The sequence below is a fragment of the Diprion similis genome, chromosome 8, assembly GCF_021155765.1.
Source record: "Diprion similis isolate iyDipSimi1 chromosome 8, iyDipSimi1.1, whole genome shotgun sequence".
NCBI classification, from domain to species: domain Eukaryota; kingdom Metazoa; phylum Arthropoda; class Insecta; order Hymenoptera; family Diprionidae; genus Diprion; species Diprion similis.
The window spans coordinates 4,956,436-4,970,550 of NC_060112.1; the positions used below are offsets into that span (position 1 = coordinate 4,956,436).

The 14,115-nt window shown below is 37.0% G+C and overlaps 2 protein-coding genes across 2 annotated transcripts; one reads left to right on the forward strand and one right to left on the reverse strand.

Annotated features, from left to right (window-relative positions):
• The first annotated feature begins 2,071 nt into the window (after positions 1-2,071).
• LOC124409788 (myosin regulatory light chain 12A-like) lies at positions 2,072-3,900 on the forward strand. Its single transcript, XM_046887624.1, has 6 exons — positions 2,072-2,310; positions 2,544-2,816; positions 2,890-3,059; positions 3,315-3,407; positions 3,470-3,705; positions 3,742-3,900. The coding sequence occupies exons 1-5, from the start codon at positions 2,251-2,253 to the stop codon at positions 3,687-3,689; spliced, it is 816 nt and encodes a 271-aa protein (XP_046743580.1). The 5' UTR covers positions 2,072-2,250; the 3' UTR covers positions 3,690-3,705; positions 3,742-3,900.
• On the reverse strand, positions 3,750-6,451 carry LOC124409790 (pyridoxal phosphate homeostasis protein). Its single transcript, XM_046887625.1, has 4 exons — positions 6,325-6,451; positions 4,575-4,935; positions 4,209-4,450; positions 3,750-4,140 (listed from the first exon to the last, which is right to left on the reverse strand). The coding sequence occupies exons 1-4, from the start codon at positions 6,409-6,411 to the stop codon at positions 4,069-4,071; spliced, it is 762 nt and encodes a 253-aa protein (XP_046743581.1). The 5' UTR covers positions 6,412-6,451; the 3' UTR covers positions 3,750-4,068.
• Between the last annotated feature and the right edge of the window lie 7,664 nt (positions 6,452-14,115).

Genomic DNA, 14,115 nt, shown 5'->3' on the forward strand with positions numbered 1-14,115 from the left:
TACCGGGTGACGACGGCTTGAACCAAAATAACGCAGTTAACCTCGATATTATTAAACTCCTCATCTGTCCACCCCAATCTTCATCTTTAAGCATCTATAATTTTGCTGGCACCGTTTACCCAAGAGAAGACGACTCTTCATCATAAACTTGGAACGGCATCAAAATTCAAAATAGTTACATTTTGATAAGCTGTACATAAACAAATATTTGAACAGGCAAAAGCTGTATGAATTTCACGGGTTGTAAGAGTTCAAATTTGCTCTCACAAATTCGTTTTTAATGCAATTTTTCTGTGAAAAAAAAAAATGTGTCATTTAAAACTTCTGAACGAGAAAGAGACGTGAAAACCAACCCGAAAGAAGATTCTTTTGCAGTAAAATTCATTAAAACCATTCCTTTGCTTTAATTTTCTCCATTTGAGTGTATTTGGAAATTAAGGTAATATTAAATAAGCAATGCAGAGAATATTTTCTCCTGTGATCAACCTACCAGGGATACGTGATGTCGCTGCAAGTTGCAGTCAAGTCAGACAAAAGGCGCCGCAGATTCTAGATAATCAGAGAGGTAACATGGACAAATATGAAACTAACTGTAAGTGATTTAGAAGTCATTTTTCAATATCTATTCCGGTCAAAAAAGAAAACTGAACCAAAGTTCACCAGAATTGATACACCATCTTTGGCGCGTTCTCAAAAACGTAATGATTTTATCATAAATATTATCAACGTCGCCAATTAGCAAAACATTATGAAAATAAAAATTTGTACTCTCTGTAGTGTTAACAACTCCTTACGCAATCGATTGGAAGATTTAGAATAATTAAAATACGAATGATCTGTATTCTGTGTCGAAATATGAAAGAAAATATTTTGCTAGACCAGCAAATTTTAGTGTTATTATTTAAGGGTAACAAGAAAATTTGTAGCAACAGTTCGAATTTTGCAAGTTTGATTGACGGGTTTGCTACATTGGGAATCGCACTTTGGTACATTTGAAAAATCTTTACCATTGCAGGAAAAATTCTTGATTCGATCGTTGAAATTTTTGTTATCTCAATATTAACACTAAAATATGCACGTCCAGTGAATTATTTTTTCCATGAAGGTCTGATATACAGAAACTACACTCCAGTTCATTACTTGAGAAGTGAAATTGTTCCATCATGTTCAAAATATACGTACTTTGTCCCTTTTTGTGATGAAAAAACAGTCAGTATTGTTAATTAAATTTTATGTGTAACTTATCCGTTTCGTTTACACTTTTAACAAGTTGGTGGGAAATATTTTCCAGAGAAATATCGGGTTTGGCTCGTTTTCAAATTACGAACGTGATTAGTCGATATTCATAATAACATCTTAACAATATTTCATCATTATTCATACGATACAACGAAATTATTTTATAACTTTGGCATTATCGAGATTGAAGGGGTTATAAACCATCAAAATTAACATCTAAATACAAATGTTACTTTTTTCAACACACCACGCGGTGACGGAATCTTTAATCTTAATCTATATTCACGTCGATGAATTGCATAAAATCAATTAACACATTAATTTACTCAAAGAGTAAAAAAGGGTGAAAAATATGATCAGACTCACCGATTCTGGACGATGAGCAGGCTGGCGAACGCCGTCTTCTTCGAGACTGAAGCGAACCACTTATCCGCGGAGTTACAACCTTCAGCGTTAACGGGTCGGAGGAAGAAAATTGTAACATCCGAGGAACAGGTGGAAACAGGAAGCGCGAATGCGATGAGTACTTGCCAAGTGACGCGAATTACGATGGTGGGCGGAATCGGAATGGACCATTCCAGGCTGGATCTGCAGGGTCGCAGCTGATGAAATTCGTCACTCATCGTCGATCCTGATTAGGCAGTGAGCACGGTGCCGAGCGCCATATTGGCGATTGGGGGGAGTTGATCTCTCTCCTGAGAATTTGGATTTGGATTTTAAGTTTGACGAATAGCACACCGTCCGTGTTGACCGCCCCACTGGAATTCGGTACCTACAGGTAAAAAACGCCCCCCTGCTCAGCAATAATTTCATCTAATATCTAGAAAAACATCTCGTTGCTGGAGATGAGGTTAATTTCATTCCGCAAGTGGGGGTCGGGCACTTACCGTGCTTCTATAAAACTACCCGTGTCGACGTTTGAGCAGGCAGTTGCTGGTCCACGACATTACGTCTCGACTCAATTCGACGGGGTTTGCCATCATTTTTGAATCCGTAAACTGTGGCTACACCATGTCTGACTTGATGGTTGCTTCTGAAGAGTTCAAGGAGTCTAATCCCAGCAAAGATAAGGTCTCTTTCATCATAAGCCATTCGGAAATGCAGTATACATTGTAAAAAGAGGTGGTGCTGAAGTTAACTGTAATTGGTTCGTGTGGACCATTTTTTGTGGTCAATTCAGAAATTCAACATAAGATAGTTTTGTGTAATTGACATCAGGCGGGGTTGAATTGATACCAAATTCTAGTCTACGGTTTCAATATCTTTTTTACACAATTTGTGTCTCTTGTCGATCACTATTATAGAAGAAGAAGAAGTCGCTTAAAACGTCCGAGGGAAAGTCCAAAAGTTCGAGCAGAAAATCGTCGACCGTTTTACCAGCGGAGAGTGAAGATGCGGTGGTTCAAATCCAGGAACAAGAAGAGATCATTCAAGGAGAAGTCGCAGCTGATGATTCGTCGCACAACAATGGAACGGTCGAGGAAAAACCGGATGTTGAAACGTTGTCCAAAGTACAGAAAAAGGATGTGATCATGCTGCGGGAGGCGGACTTCCGGAAATTGGCTGAGCTGAAGGAGGCGAGCATTGACAATTGCGTTGTTTGGTAATCATTCCATGACAATGTTAAGAACCATTTTCAACACCTTTCAGGCTTTCCACCTCTTCGATATTAATCGAGACGGATACATCGACAAAGAGGACTTGAAGTTCACCTTTACCTCGATGGGGAAACCGGATGTTACTGATGAAGCACTCGACCAAATGCTCATCGAAATGTCGTCTAGTGATGTCGACTTTGATGCGTTTGTTAAACTGTTTGGGTTAGTAGTTTGACCTTTTTTTACGCGTCTCTTAAACGGAAAGTTATTTACCAGAAATGGAGAGGTGCCACATTTTCTGAACACTGATCATTAGGCAGTAGAACTTAGTTAAAACCGTTAGGAGTATAAAACTCTCGATGCTGATGCCAAAATAACCAAAACGAACATGCTCTTCCAAAAAATTGGATGCAAACTTTGCAGAGCTCACCGAAGCGACGGTTTCGGGGTTAACAGTAATTCTTTAAAAATGAACAGGTACAAAGTTGTGGAATTGGACCCTGAAGAAGAGCTGCTAGCAGCATTATCGAAGTGGGATTACCTCGGCAACGGAATGATATCTGAAGAAAGGTGAATGAACGTATAAAAAAAATCAGGATAAACAGTTCAGATCATGATTTCAAATCTTACAGATTGAAACGCGATCTTCAGGCCTGGGGTGATAAATTTTCGGCAAAAGAAGCAGAGCGTGCCCTGGAGGAAGCGCCGTTATACAAAAAGGACGGGGACACGTTTATAGACTACGTGAAATTCTGCCAAGATATTTGCGGTCTTCGCAACGTTGAAAAGACCAGAGACATTGAAAAGGAAGCGGAAGCTTATGGAAGAGATTTAGAATCACTCATGAAATAGCAATGATACCTTCAAAGGGAATCCATTTTCAAGCACGGACAAGTTTGTATTTCAACATTGTTAAAAACATAGGATTTTATTCATAACAGATGCGACCACCGTTCGGTTTAAATTGTAGGTACGTACGTTAACGTACTTGTGACCAATAAGTACTAGGTACAGTGATTTAAGTACTCCAATTGCGGTCAGCTGTAATAAAGCGTTTGTCGAACGGTTCAGACTATTCTTCATAGTATTCCCAGAACGATTCGGGTAATATTATATGTATAACATATTGTCTTTGTAAGCGTAAATCAAGTACTTTTCAGGTCCAAGTATTCTTCGGTTCTCTTCGGCGCTGTTACTAATGCGTTTTGAACATCATTAGCAGAGATCACCTTCATTCTCCTTTCTTCGGTCTGTGTCCAAATATCGATGATCCAACCCTGACGTTTGTACTACCGAGTTCAATCTGTAAGACAAAAATACGAATTTGCCAACACGAATCTGGGATTTTTTGAATTCCACGACCGGACTTACCGCATGTTCGTAGTCGCTCGACATTCCCATGGAGAGCTCAACGGTTTTGCGATCGAGACTCAATTCCTCGCAAATCTTATTGTGCAAATCTCTCAGACTGAGGAAATCCGGATTTGGACCAGTACTGGGATCGTAACCGTACTTTCCGATCGTCATTATACCGGTGAATTCCAGGTTTTTACAATTGTCTATCACATGTTTCACCAGGTTAGAAGCCTCGCTCGATTCGCAGCCATTTTTTTCTATGCACGAGAGAAGAGCACATGATCATTAATCATGAAGAATTAAAAGTAGAAACATATCTTTTGTTGGAAGAAAACATGACATTTTTTTTTTAATCTAATGAAAAATAGAATTTCTGATCACCTTCTTCGCCGCTTGTGTTTATCTGTACCATCACCTTCAGCAGCGATTCGTCAGTTTTTCGGAATTTTGGCCAGGCATTGTCCAGCCCAGTCGCAAGCTTTTTGGAATGTACAGTTTCGACGATGTACAAATTCGGAACTGCTAGAACTTTGTTTATCTTGTTGCTTTGTAGGTGACCGATGAAATGCCACCGTATATCCTTGCATTTTGATAATATATCCGGGTTGTGGCCCTTCTCTAACAATTCGTTAACGTAATTTTCACCGAAATGCCTCTGACCCGCCTCATAAGCCTCGATCACAAGTGCGGCAGGTTTAGTTTTGCTCACGGCAACCAGTCGAGGCTCAAAATGCGCTAATTCCTGCATTAAAATAAGAAAAAAAAGTAAACAACTGACCACGGAAATGATTATCGAAATTAGTAGGCGAAAAAATATCTGTACGTGTTTTGAAAAACTACTTTTTTTAGATGTATTATAATGATTGGTCTGAAAGTTTCATTTTATACCCTTTGAATGCAATAGTTGTTTACGATATTGAAAAATCTTATTTTTCCTTCTACTTTGATTCCAAATTTTGTACTTTGAAAGTTCGTATATAAGTCATGAATTATATACAGATTGTTTTCAAATTGTGAATACATGAAAAGTTAACGAAATTACGACGGTGTATGTTTGAATTCCAAAACTAAACTGGTAGGTACTCCTGTGATTTAGATTTGTTTTAATTCCAAGTAATGGTCAAGATAAAAAGAATACAATGAACGTGGTATACATTAGAAATGTATACGTATCAAACACCCGTAAGTAAGTATAACAAACTTGCAATTAAACACAAACAATGTGTGTAAAAATTTTCCGTTGAAAAGTACAAATCCATTAGCATAAAAAATAAGTATATACCTATAATATACGTGGAAAAAATCAAGAGCAAGAAATAGACGATTAAAAAAAATCGTTACGAGTTCAGAAAACATCGCCAGATGGGATACAAATATAATGCAGATTGTTTGCGCAATATTAAAACAATAGCAAGTACTTTTCGGTAAAAAAATGTTTCTAATTTCGTTGTAATATACGGATTACATAACGTACTTCTCGTAGACTGAAAGGTTTCCCAAAGTTCGAGACTTTCCGTTTATTTACTGCCTTTCTGTTTACTCGATTCTCCAGGTTTGACAATGAGTCGGTGTTCTGTTTTGATCCGGATCGAAGACCTGTTGTCAGTGCTGTTTAGGCCGCCGTCAAGTCAGGTCGCGTCGCGTTCGAATATCGTGTAATTTTCGATTCTTAGCTATTCTTAGCTAACACAAGTTCAAACTGCCTCGCTGCTGTACTGACTGCCGGTAAAAAAGAGCGCGAGTGAGAACAGTTGACGATCAGACTTGGGTCAGCTGACGACTTGTGGTAAGTGAACGTGTTGAGTATCGATCGCCAAGCGAACAGCTGTATAAACATTCTCAGAAAAACACGACGCGTGCGAGAACAATACGACGAATATGCGATTGAAAATCAGAGAAACAAGGCGACACGAGGCGGAAAGAAAACTGATAAATCGTGTCAATTTATCAGGAAATCGAACCTCTCTGATCATGGTTGACAGAAGAACGTCGCGCGGTTATAACCGCAAATATTGACGGACGAGTTGCTCAGGTAGATGCTTATGTAACAACCGAGAAAAATGGGTGAATTATTATTCGCTATCTTTTCGCTTTAAGTGAAACGGGTTATGGGAATTTTTTCAATACGTACCGGACCTCTTCTCGCCGATGCAGCTGCTAGTTTGTCTCGGACTGCCCTCAGACCCAATGCGATGTCGGCCATTTTTCTCGTCAACATGTTTTTTTCAACACGCCAACAAACGAAATATCCGAGCAGTTTATCGCTGGATGCATCGTTCTAGTTCCGCCACTTTCCGATCGTCGCTGTTAAGTTATCGACGCAACACAATCTCGGTGAGTAATTAACGACAGATTATTTGTTACCACATGACTAAGTACTGTGGAAGGATTGCGCTGTCGTGCAATTTCTTCAGCCCTCAAATTCTATTCCCTTTGTCCAATGTTCGATTAATTTTGACTCAGTTGTTTTGGAAATGAATTTTCTGAATATTAACTCGTCCCTCGACGGAACGGGTTTGAGCTGTTTTTTATATTGCCAGCAGTCGGTTAGAAAAAATCTGAAAGGCTTGTACCGAGCGATATGTTTTTGGTGTATAGCTGCAAGAAGTTCCTCACAGATAGCCTGAGGGTGAGCAGTCAAGGTGGTGGGTTTGAAATTTAAGGGTAGAGAATAATTAAGATCCGAGATTAGTTAGGAATGTTAATTAAACTTGTCAGAATGATGTACGAGCGAAATGTCTTTTCTACAGTTATAATTACATGTTAAATAATATTATAATTGGTCAGCATGTTTGCACACACATCTTTGTGAATGTCTATACATATTACATAGATCATACGTATATAATAAACGGAATCGTTAAAATTGGACATTAAGCAGTTCGTGTAATGTATCGTTGATTATTATTATGCTATTCATGAACGCATTAATTACGTCCAACTATTTTGGCACGAAAATCGGAAAACTACAAACCGATTGACAGATGTAAATAGAATGTGAACAAAATTTATGCATTTTTAATGAGGGTTTATTAGGTCTATATATATACGTTTGACTTCTCTATTCTTTGCAATCTTAATATCATTATATTGATCACAGAAAGGTTAATAATAATTCATAATGTTATTCTTAGTTACCGTATCATCATTATTTTACGGTCGAGTGAAAACGGAATGCTATTATGTAACCATTTTCGTTAATATCATGGCTGGCAGAAATCACTCAGATATTATAACTATATTATAATTCCAGACCGCGAATATGTTTTTCAAGGTACATTATGGCGATTAGGCAAACGTTTTTCTGCTGCACGATTAAAGTGATCATTAGTGGTATTTTTACAATCACCCGTATAGCCTTGGCCGCACAAAATTGGTCTGTAATTCTAGGAACAAGGAGAGAGGAAAAAAAAACGTTAATCAAAAATTTGCATTTAATTACAAGACGTTTAGGTCTTGAAAAAAATCCTGGCTGTTCGCGTGTATAAATGTTGAAAACTATATTCAAATGCTCGGAACTGTTTTAACGCGCCGTTACCGCGTATATAGCTGATCACACAGCACGATATATTATGCAGTTCATGAACAACACGCCTTATAAGCACATCATTATTTCGGCTAAACTTGTGCGTATATAAAACCGCGAAAAAAGAAACTGACCCGCGTGAATAATAATTAATTTACACGGTAATTAAGCCGAGACGACCTCTTGACTCGCTCGCTAGCCACTGCTGCAGGACATCAGTTCGTAGAAGTTTTTTAACCCCCAGGCTACTTGCATGATAGGAAACAATTACCAAGAATTATTAAGCTCGTCAATTTTCATAATTTTTATCCTATTTATACCGTGATGTGTGATGAAATACGAATTTCAGAACGTCCAACAGATTCGAGAATGATTATAAATAATGCAGAAAAAAAGTCGATGATCAAGTTACATTTAATTAAAACAATACATCCCTTGCGTGAAATTTTTTTCGAAACCGATGAATTTTGAGGCTATAAAAATTCCGGTTACAATGATTTTATCCAGAGCGTTGATCGTACTTTAATATCTATTATTATGAATCTTGTCATTACAAATTGGGTCATGGAATTTACCCATTAAGTTATGACTTTTTTATTCTGAGGAAACATTCTGATTAAAATTCAATTCCATCAGCTAAAGATCGATTTTCTTAACCACGTCCAGAACATGTTTAAATTTGTACAGAAATATTCTTAATAAAAAAATAATGTTACTATCTTCCATTTGATGAAGTTTTATATAATTATCAGTCGACCATTAGATTCCGATCGATTGCCTGGCGAAAGAAGAAAAAATGTTAACCATTTTTCTTCATCTTCATGATGGAGAAAAGTTTCCCCTTCGATCTAGCCACCATATTATATACCGACCATTACACCGAGTCCAACCCCCGTCGCGTTTAACAAAGCTGCCTGAATGCCGGCTAATTCGCAACAATGGCTACGTAGGCCATATATTAATGGTTACGAACATATTCATCTCAGGCCTCGATGTAGCAAACTCGACGTTGCAGATGCTGCTGCGATGCGGAATTTCGCGCGTCAAGTCATGCTGTCGTTGAACATGCGTTGTGTATCTATGGGCATACAGTAGATGCCATACATATACATTGACCATATAAACGTATAATGTACGTGACGAATGGCGACGCCGATATTACGGCGATCAAGTTCGGTCTAATGGCGTTCATGATTTTTTTATCAAGATACACAGTGTCAAAAAGAAATGATTAATCTTTGTGCGATAATGTTAGAAAATTTCTTTTCCGCAGGTAAATTTTTTCAATTTATTTCTTAGTTGAAGGTTCACTTTAAGCTTTGAAATGCTGGTTTATATTTGTCGGGGAATTATTGAATTAACAATAAAGTCTTCAGTGGTTGTCGTATGGTGATCGGTGATAATTAGAATAAAAATTCTAATATATCTTTTAATAGGTATTACGTCATACGTCATAGAGTGATTAATTTCTCCAATCATATTTTGAGTCAATTGATATAAAGTTGCGGGACTAGAATTAAGTCGTTAGTTTTATTTATTTTTATTTTTTTTTTTATGTTAACGAAAAGTCGAAACGAAAACTTTTCGCGGTTATGAAAATTATAAGTCAAAGACGCGAAAAAAGTTTATTCGTTTAATGAATATATAATTGAAAAAGTTTTTTCCTCTAGTTGATATTTTTTTACCGTGTGCCAAGTTCATTTATCACAATAATATGTCTTCCACACCCGTTGAAAAGTTATTTTCAAATGCCCATAATCAGTTAAAGAATGATACGCGAAAACCGAAGCGGAAATAAAATACTGAGTAAAAATAAGAAAAAACGCTGGTCCATATATAACATACAACACACCCCGCAAGTTGAAGAAAAAACCAAATAAAAATTTATTACACCCACCCTCGGAACTCGAGCTGTGAACTGCAGGCGTCTTATTGGAAAAGTTCATATACGTATAGGTGTGTGTTATATACACGGTTATATTCTTGCGTCGTTCATCCCCAACCCTGCATGAGCATCAATACAATATACATATAGGGGTGATCTTATCTCCGATCCTATTTATCTATACTTCTCGATTTGGAGTTTTCGTTATTTACTCTGCAACCGACATTAGGAAATATAGTCGTTAAGTCTATTTAATCCCGCTTGGTTGCAGTTAATTATGATTTATAACAATATAAGTGTTATATGTATATATGGTGCCACGTGAGAACAGTTTTTTCTTTTCTTTTTCCTCATCTCGTTTGATTTATAATTTTCTTTTATCTCCTTGTGAAGACCAGCTCTCTCCGTCCCTTAAAGTTGCCCTTACTTAGAGGGAGGAAAGTCGGAGAACGGAAAAAAAGGAAGAATAAAAAATTTAAATTTACTCCAGAGACTCGATGGTCTCGTGTGACTATCGCAAGGTTAGATCGGCGTCAATGCTTTGGTGAAAGAGAGTGAGAGAGAGAGAGAGAGATAGAGAGATACATAAAGAAGGAAAACGAACGTAAGACAAAAAATTAGCATTCAGATCATGCTTGATTTCGGATTTTCGGGTATATAATAGGCCAAAAAACGACCCTTGAAAAGAACCTGCGCTTATTTATTGTAGCTATGCATGGACAGATCGGCGATATTATCTTCAACAAAATTATGTCTTTATTAGGGGAAAATCTACGGACCCAATAATAACGGTATATTGTATAAAACGGTTTTACAGCTGTTGTTATAAATTCTAACTCGTTTCGGCGTTTTGATGATTTATTTATTTTCTCCTACAACTCTTATTGTAGATCATTAAAAACTAAGTGACTACGAATCGAAAGAAAAATAAAAACTTTATTCTGAATACTGCAGGAATATGAATTACCGATGAAGGATGTGAAGAAAATCGTTGTATAAACGTTTGATACGGGCTGCGGATGATTCTTTAAATTTTATTTTGTACCAGGACAGGGAGAGAAAGAAATGTTGAAGAGAAATAAATAATGCGATCTTGATGAGCGACCCGACCTGACGTTATTTATTCTATTCGACATTTTTCTTTTCCCAGTTTCTTCTCATTTCTAATTCTTCCGCGTCTCCTGCGCAGCGGTGGTGCAGCAAGATTTCGAGATAACCAATTCTTTGTTTAGTTATATGGTCTCTGATTGGTGTCGAGGCTTCGGAAGCCGTCGGTAAATCACACGTTTCAGCCCTCTTTTGCGTTTTATGTTATGTACCGTTATTTTCTCGAGCTTCTATATGGGACAAATTTGAGCCGAACGAGAAAAGCTGCCCTGCCATATAATTCTCTTCTCGGAAGATCGTCAGAGATCATCCTGCAGCCCTGCAGGAGCACCAAGCGTTCTGTGAAACTCGAGATGTTGCACGTTTCTGTTGTTCGATAAAGAAGAAGAAGAATAAGAAGAAGAAAAGGAAAAAGAATGAGAGGAGGAAGGTAGGAAGGGATGGTGAACGCGAGGACGATCATCAGCGTAACAAATTATCCTGAGGACCGGCTAGCGAGCCTCCAGGTTCTTCGTTATCGATGTCACCTAGGCCTCGACACACACACGACACACAAAAAACACGGACAGTCTTGAATTACAAAAACAAAACGCAGTCAACCCTTGTAAGAGCTCTCTGATGCGGATTTTTCGATTGGGTCTCAGTTACAGTGATTTCGATTTCCCTGAGTGCGGATATAAAACCAACGGGGTTGAAATTAATTATTATAATTTGATTTAAAATAAAGTTGAAAATCTTAAACTATTTGATAAATTTGCATTTTATGTACTAACTTCGAAGTAGTTGTACTCAAATAACGAAATAAGAGTTTTTCCCAAAATCACGCTTTCACAATCAATGCAGCAATCGAAATTTAATGTGTTCGATGGCATTCTTGACGCAAAAACAATAATGCTTTAATAATAATCCCGATGAAACGCACTTTTCAATTTCTTCAACACTTTCAAAATATGCACATTCTTTCACAACAAATTTTTCTGTCAATCTCTCCGCATAGAAATGATTTTTTTTTTTTCGTCACTTTCCTCTTATCCGTGTCTTTTCGCGTTTGTACCTCTATCGAAATTCGTGCTGTAGTAAAATATCGCAACAAACGTATGTCGGGGCCCGGAAACTTGCTCTAAGATATTTATCGTGTTTTTTATTTATACAAAATGCTTTGGCACCATATTTAAAAAAAAATCACTCCGCATTACGTACAAACGAAAATTACAAATCTGATTGAAAACCCTCAGAAATCAATTTCTTCGATTGCATTGTCAGAGGGAATTGTCGAATGCGATGAGAATAATTGCAAAACGTTTGACACACGACGAATTTAATGTTGCAGAACATAATCGAGCCATTATCATTGAAAAATGCTTTTTCATCCGTCCACGAGTTTTTCGCAAGCTAGTTTCTAAACTCTCTACGGTCCAGCAGCGAATGCCCAGCGGGGTGTCTTTGTCACGGCGTGTTTCGAGGGTAATAGAATCCGAGCTACAGGCAAAAGGACGAGGACCGTCGTTTTCGCACGTTTACTTTTGTTAACTATGCGGAGAGATCAACTAGGACCCACAAATTACCCTCTGGGTGTTCTTAGGACTATTTTTGTCACAAGCAATCAGCCACCTGCTCCTTCCTTTGAGCAGTGATACAGGCAGAATTGTAATTAGTCTGTTTCAAATTACAAATTACGAATTATAATTTGTAACTGTGACGACAATGAAGTGTATCAAATTACATGAAATAAAAATTATGTTAGTATTTTGCAATCAGCAGTAAAATAAAAGAAAAAAAAAAGAAAAAAAGAAATAGGAATTAGAACAGAGTCGAGTACAAAGTAGAATTTCATAATTAAAACAGAGTAGGTACGAACTACATATTTTTTATAATAATTTTTTATAAAATACACACGGAGAAAAGGAAAAGAGCAGATTTTACTCAAAACTGTTGGAAAAGAGGGATACATCAGAGTTTTTGGTAATAAAAAATACCCATGTCAAGTATAAAGTAACAGATTTTACTTTGCACACAGTGGTTTTCACTGAATTATGCACTTTAGGAAGGATATTTTACCAAAAAATCTAAAATCTGCTCGTCTATTCTCTCCGTGCTTGACTTACGTAGTAGAACGAAAAAATAAATACAAATTGCACTTGTATTTTGTGATCAAGGCTAAATACAATACAAATAACATTATCTGTTTTATAATCAGACGGAAATAATGTCAAAATTGAATTTTCATTTTGTTTCACTCCAAGTAAAAAAAAAAGAAATATAACTTGTATTGTATTTGACTTTGATTAAAAAATAAAAGCAAAGTGCTATTCGTATTACACTGCTAATTTGCATGGTATTTCAAAGCCCTAGTTAAAAAATACAGAGTAATTTTCATCAATGATATTTTTTTCTAATTACACATCACAAACGCAATTGTAATTACAAATTGTAATCAGGCAGTGCCAGATAGTATTTGTAAGCGATAAAATGGGTGAAATTGCTACCAAATCTGAAACCCCGTCATAAGCTCTTCGACTTGATAATTATACCGAAAGAAACTTGACTCCGTGTCGACACAGCGTGTCGTATCAATATTCTTTAATAATAAGTGCCGTTGACGATCGTTGTCATATACTTTTCTTTCTGGCTACCTGCAGCCTCGCTGCTGAAGTTGCTCCAGGGCTTCTGACAAGCTACACAATAATTAAGCTACCGATCCAACGACAACTCGAATATATATATATATATATATATATATCCCTCGATGTTCCATGTTCATTTGGTACACCGCGGGGCTCGCGTGTTTCTCCATGGTTCCTACGTACTAACGAAATAAATTATACGCGTATTTAAAAATGAGATGGTCAACGCGCTGAGGAAAGCAACAAGGCTAACAACGAGAAGGCTAAGTTTGGTAGAATTCTGATTTGAGATTTTGCAGCAATTGTGTGACACCAGAGCGTCTATTGATTGAAAAGATAAGGAAAACCTGGAAATTTCTAGTTGCTCGTGGAATTTTTCTTTACAGATCTTTATATTCAAGTAAACAATTTTCGACGGTGAAAGATTATTTTACTGAAAAATTGACGGTGGGAATCAAAGGAATTGTATACTAAAAATTGTTGAAAAAAGAGAGGTAATTTTATAAGTGTACGTGATTTGAGTCGTATTTCTTGAATGCTTTGCTTGGGTAGTCATATGAATGAGAAATTACGCTTTTGACGAATCTGAAATACCATGAAATTACCAGGAAAATCTTGAAAGTCTCAGGGAATTTTGGCGACAGGTTTTAGTTGACGCTGTAGTCAAAGTATATAACAGTAACTTCTTTACGGTTGATTGAAAAAAAAAAGAAAATTTGCACACGGAGAAAAGAAAAAGAACAGATTTTACTCAAAACTGCTGGGAAGAAGGAACACGTC

Bases quoted from the DNA above. Each gene is read 5' to 3' on its own strand.
- LOC124409790 (XM_046887625.1), bottom strand. From the start codon at position 6,411: ATGTTGACGAGAAAAATGGCCGACATCGCATTGGGTCTGAGGGCAGTC. The intron at 4,936-6,324 runs GTACGTATTGAA...ATTTTAATGCAG, and splicing joins CATCGGCGAGAAGAGGTCCG to GAATTAGCGCATTTTGAGCC. The intron at 4,451-4,574 runs GTGATCAGAAAT...TCTCGTGCATAG, and splicing joins AAACACAAGCGGCGAAGAAG to AAAAAAATGGCTGCGAATCG.
- LOC124409788 (XM_046887624.1), top strand. From the start codon at position 2,251: ATGTCTGACTTGATGGTTGCTTCTGAAGAGTTCAAGGAGTCTAATCCC. The intron at 2,817-2,889 runs GCGAGCATTGAC...AACACCTTTCAG, and splicing joins AATTGGCTGAGCTGAAGGAG to GCTTTCCACCTCTTCGATAT. The intron at 3,408-3,469 runs GTGAATGAACGT...CAAATCTTACAG, and splicing joins GGAATGATATCTGAAGAAAG to ATTGAAACGCGATCTTCAGG.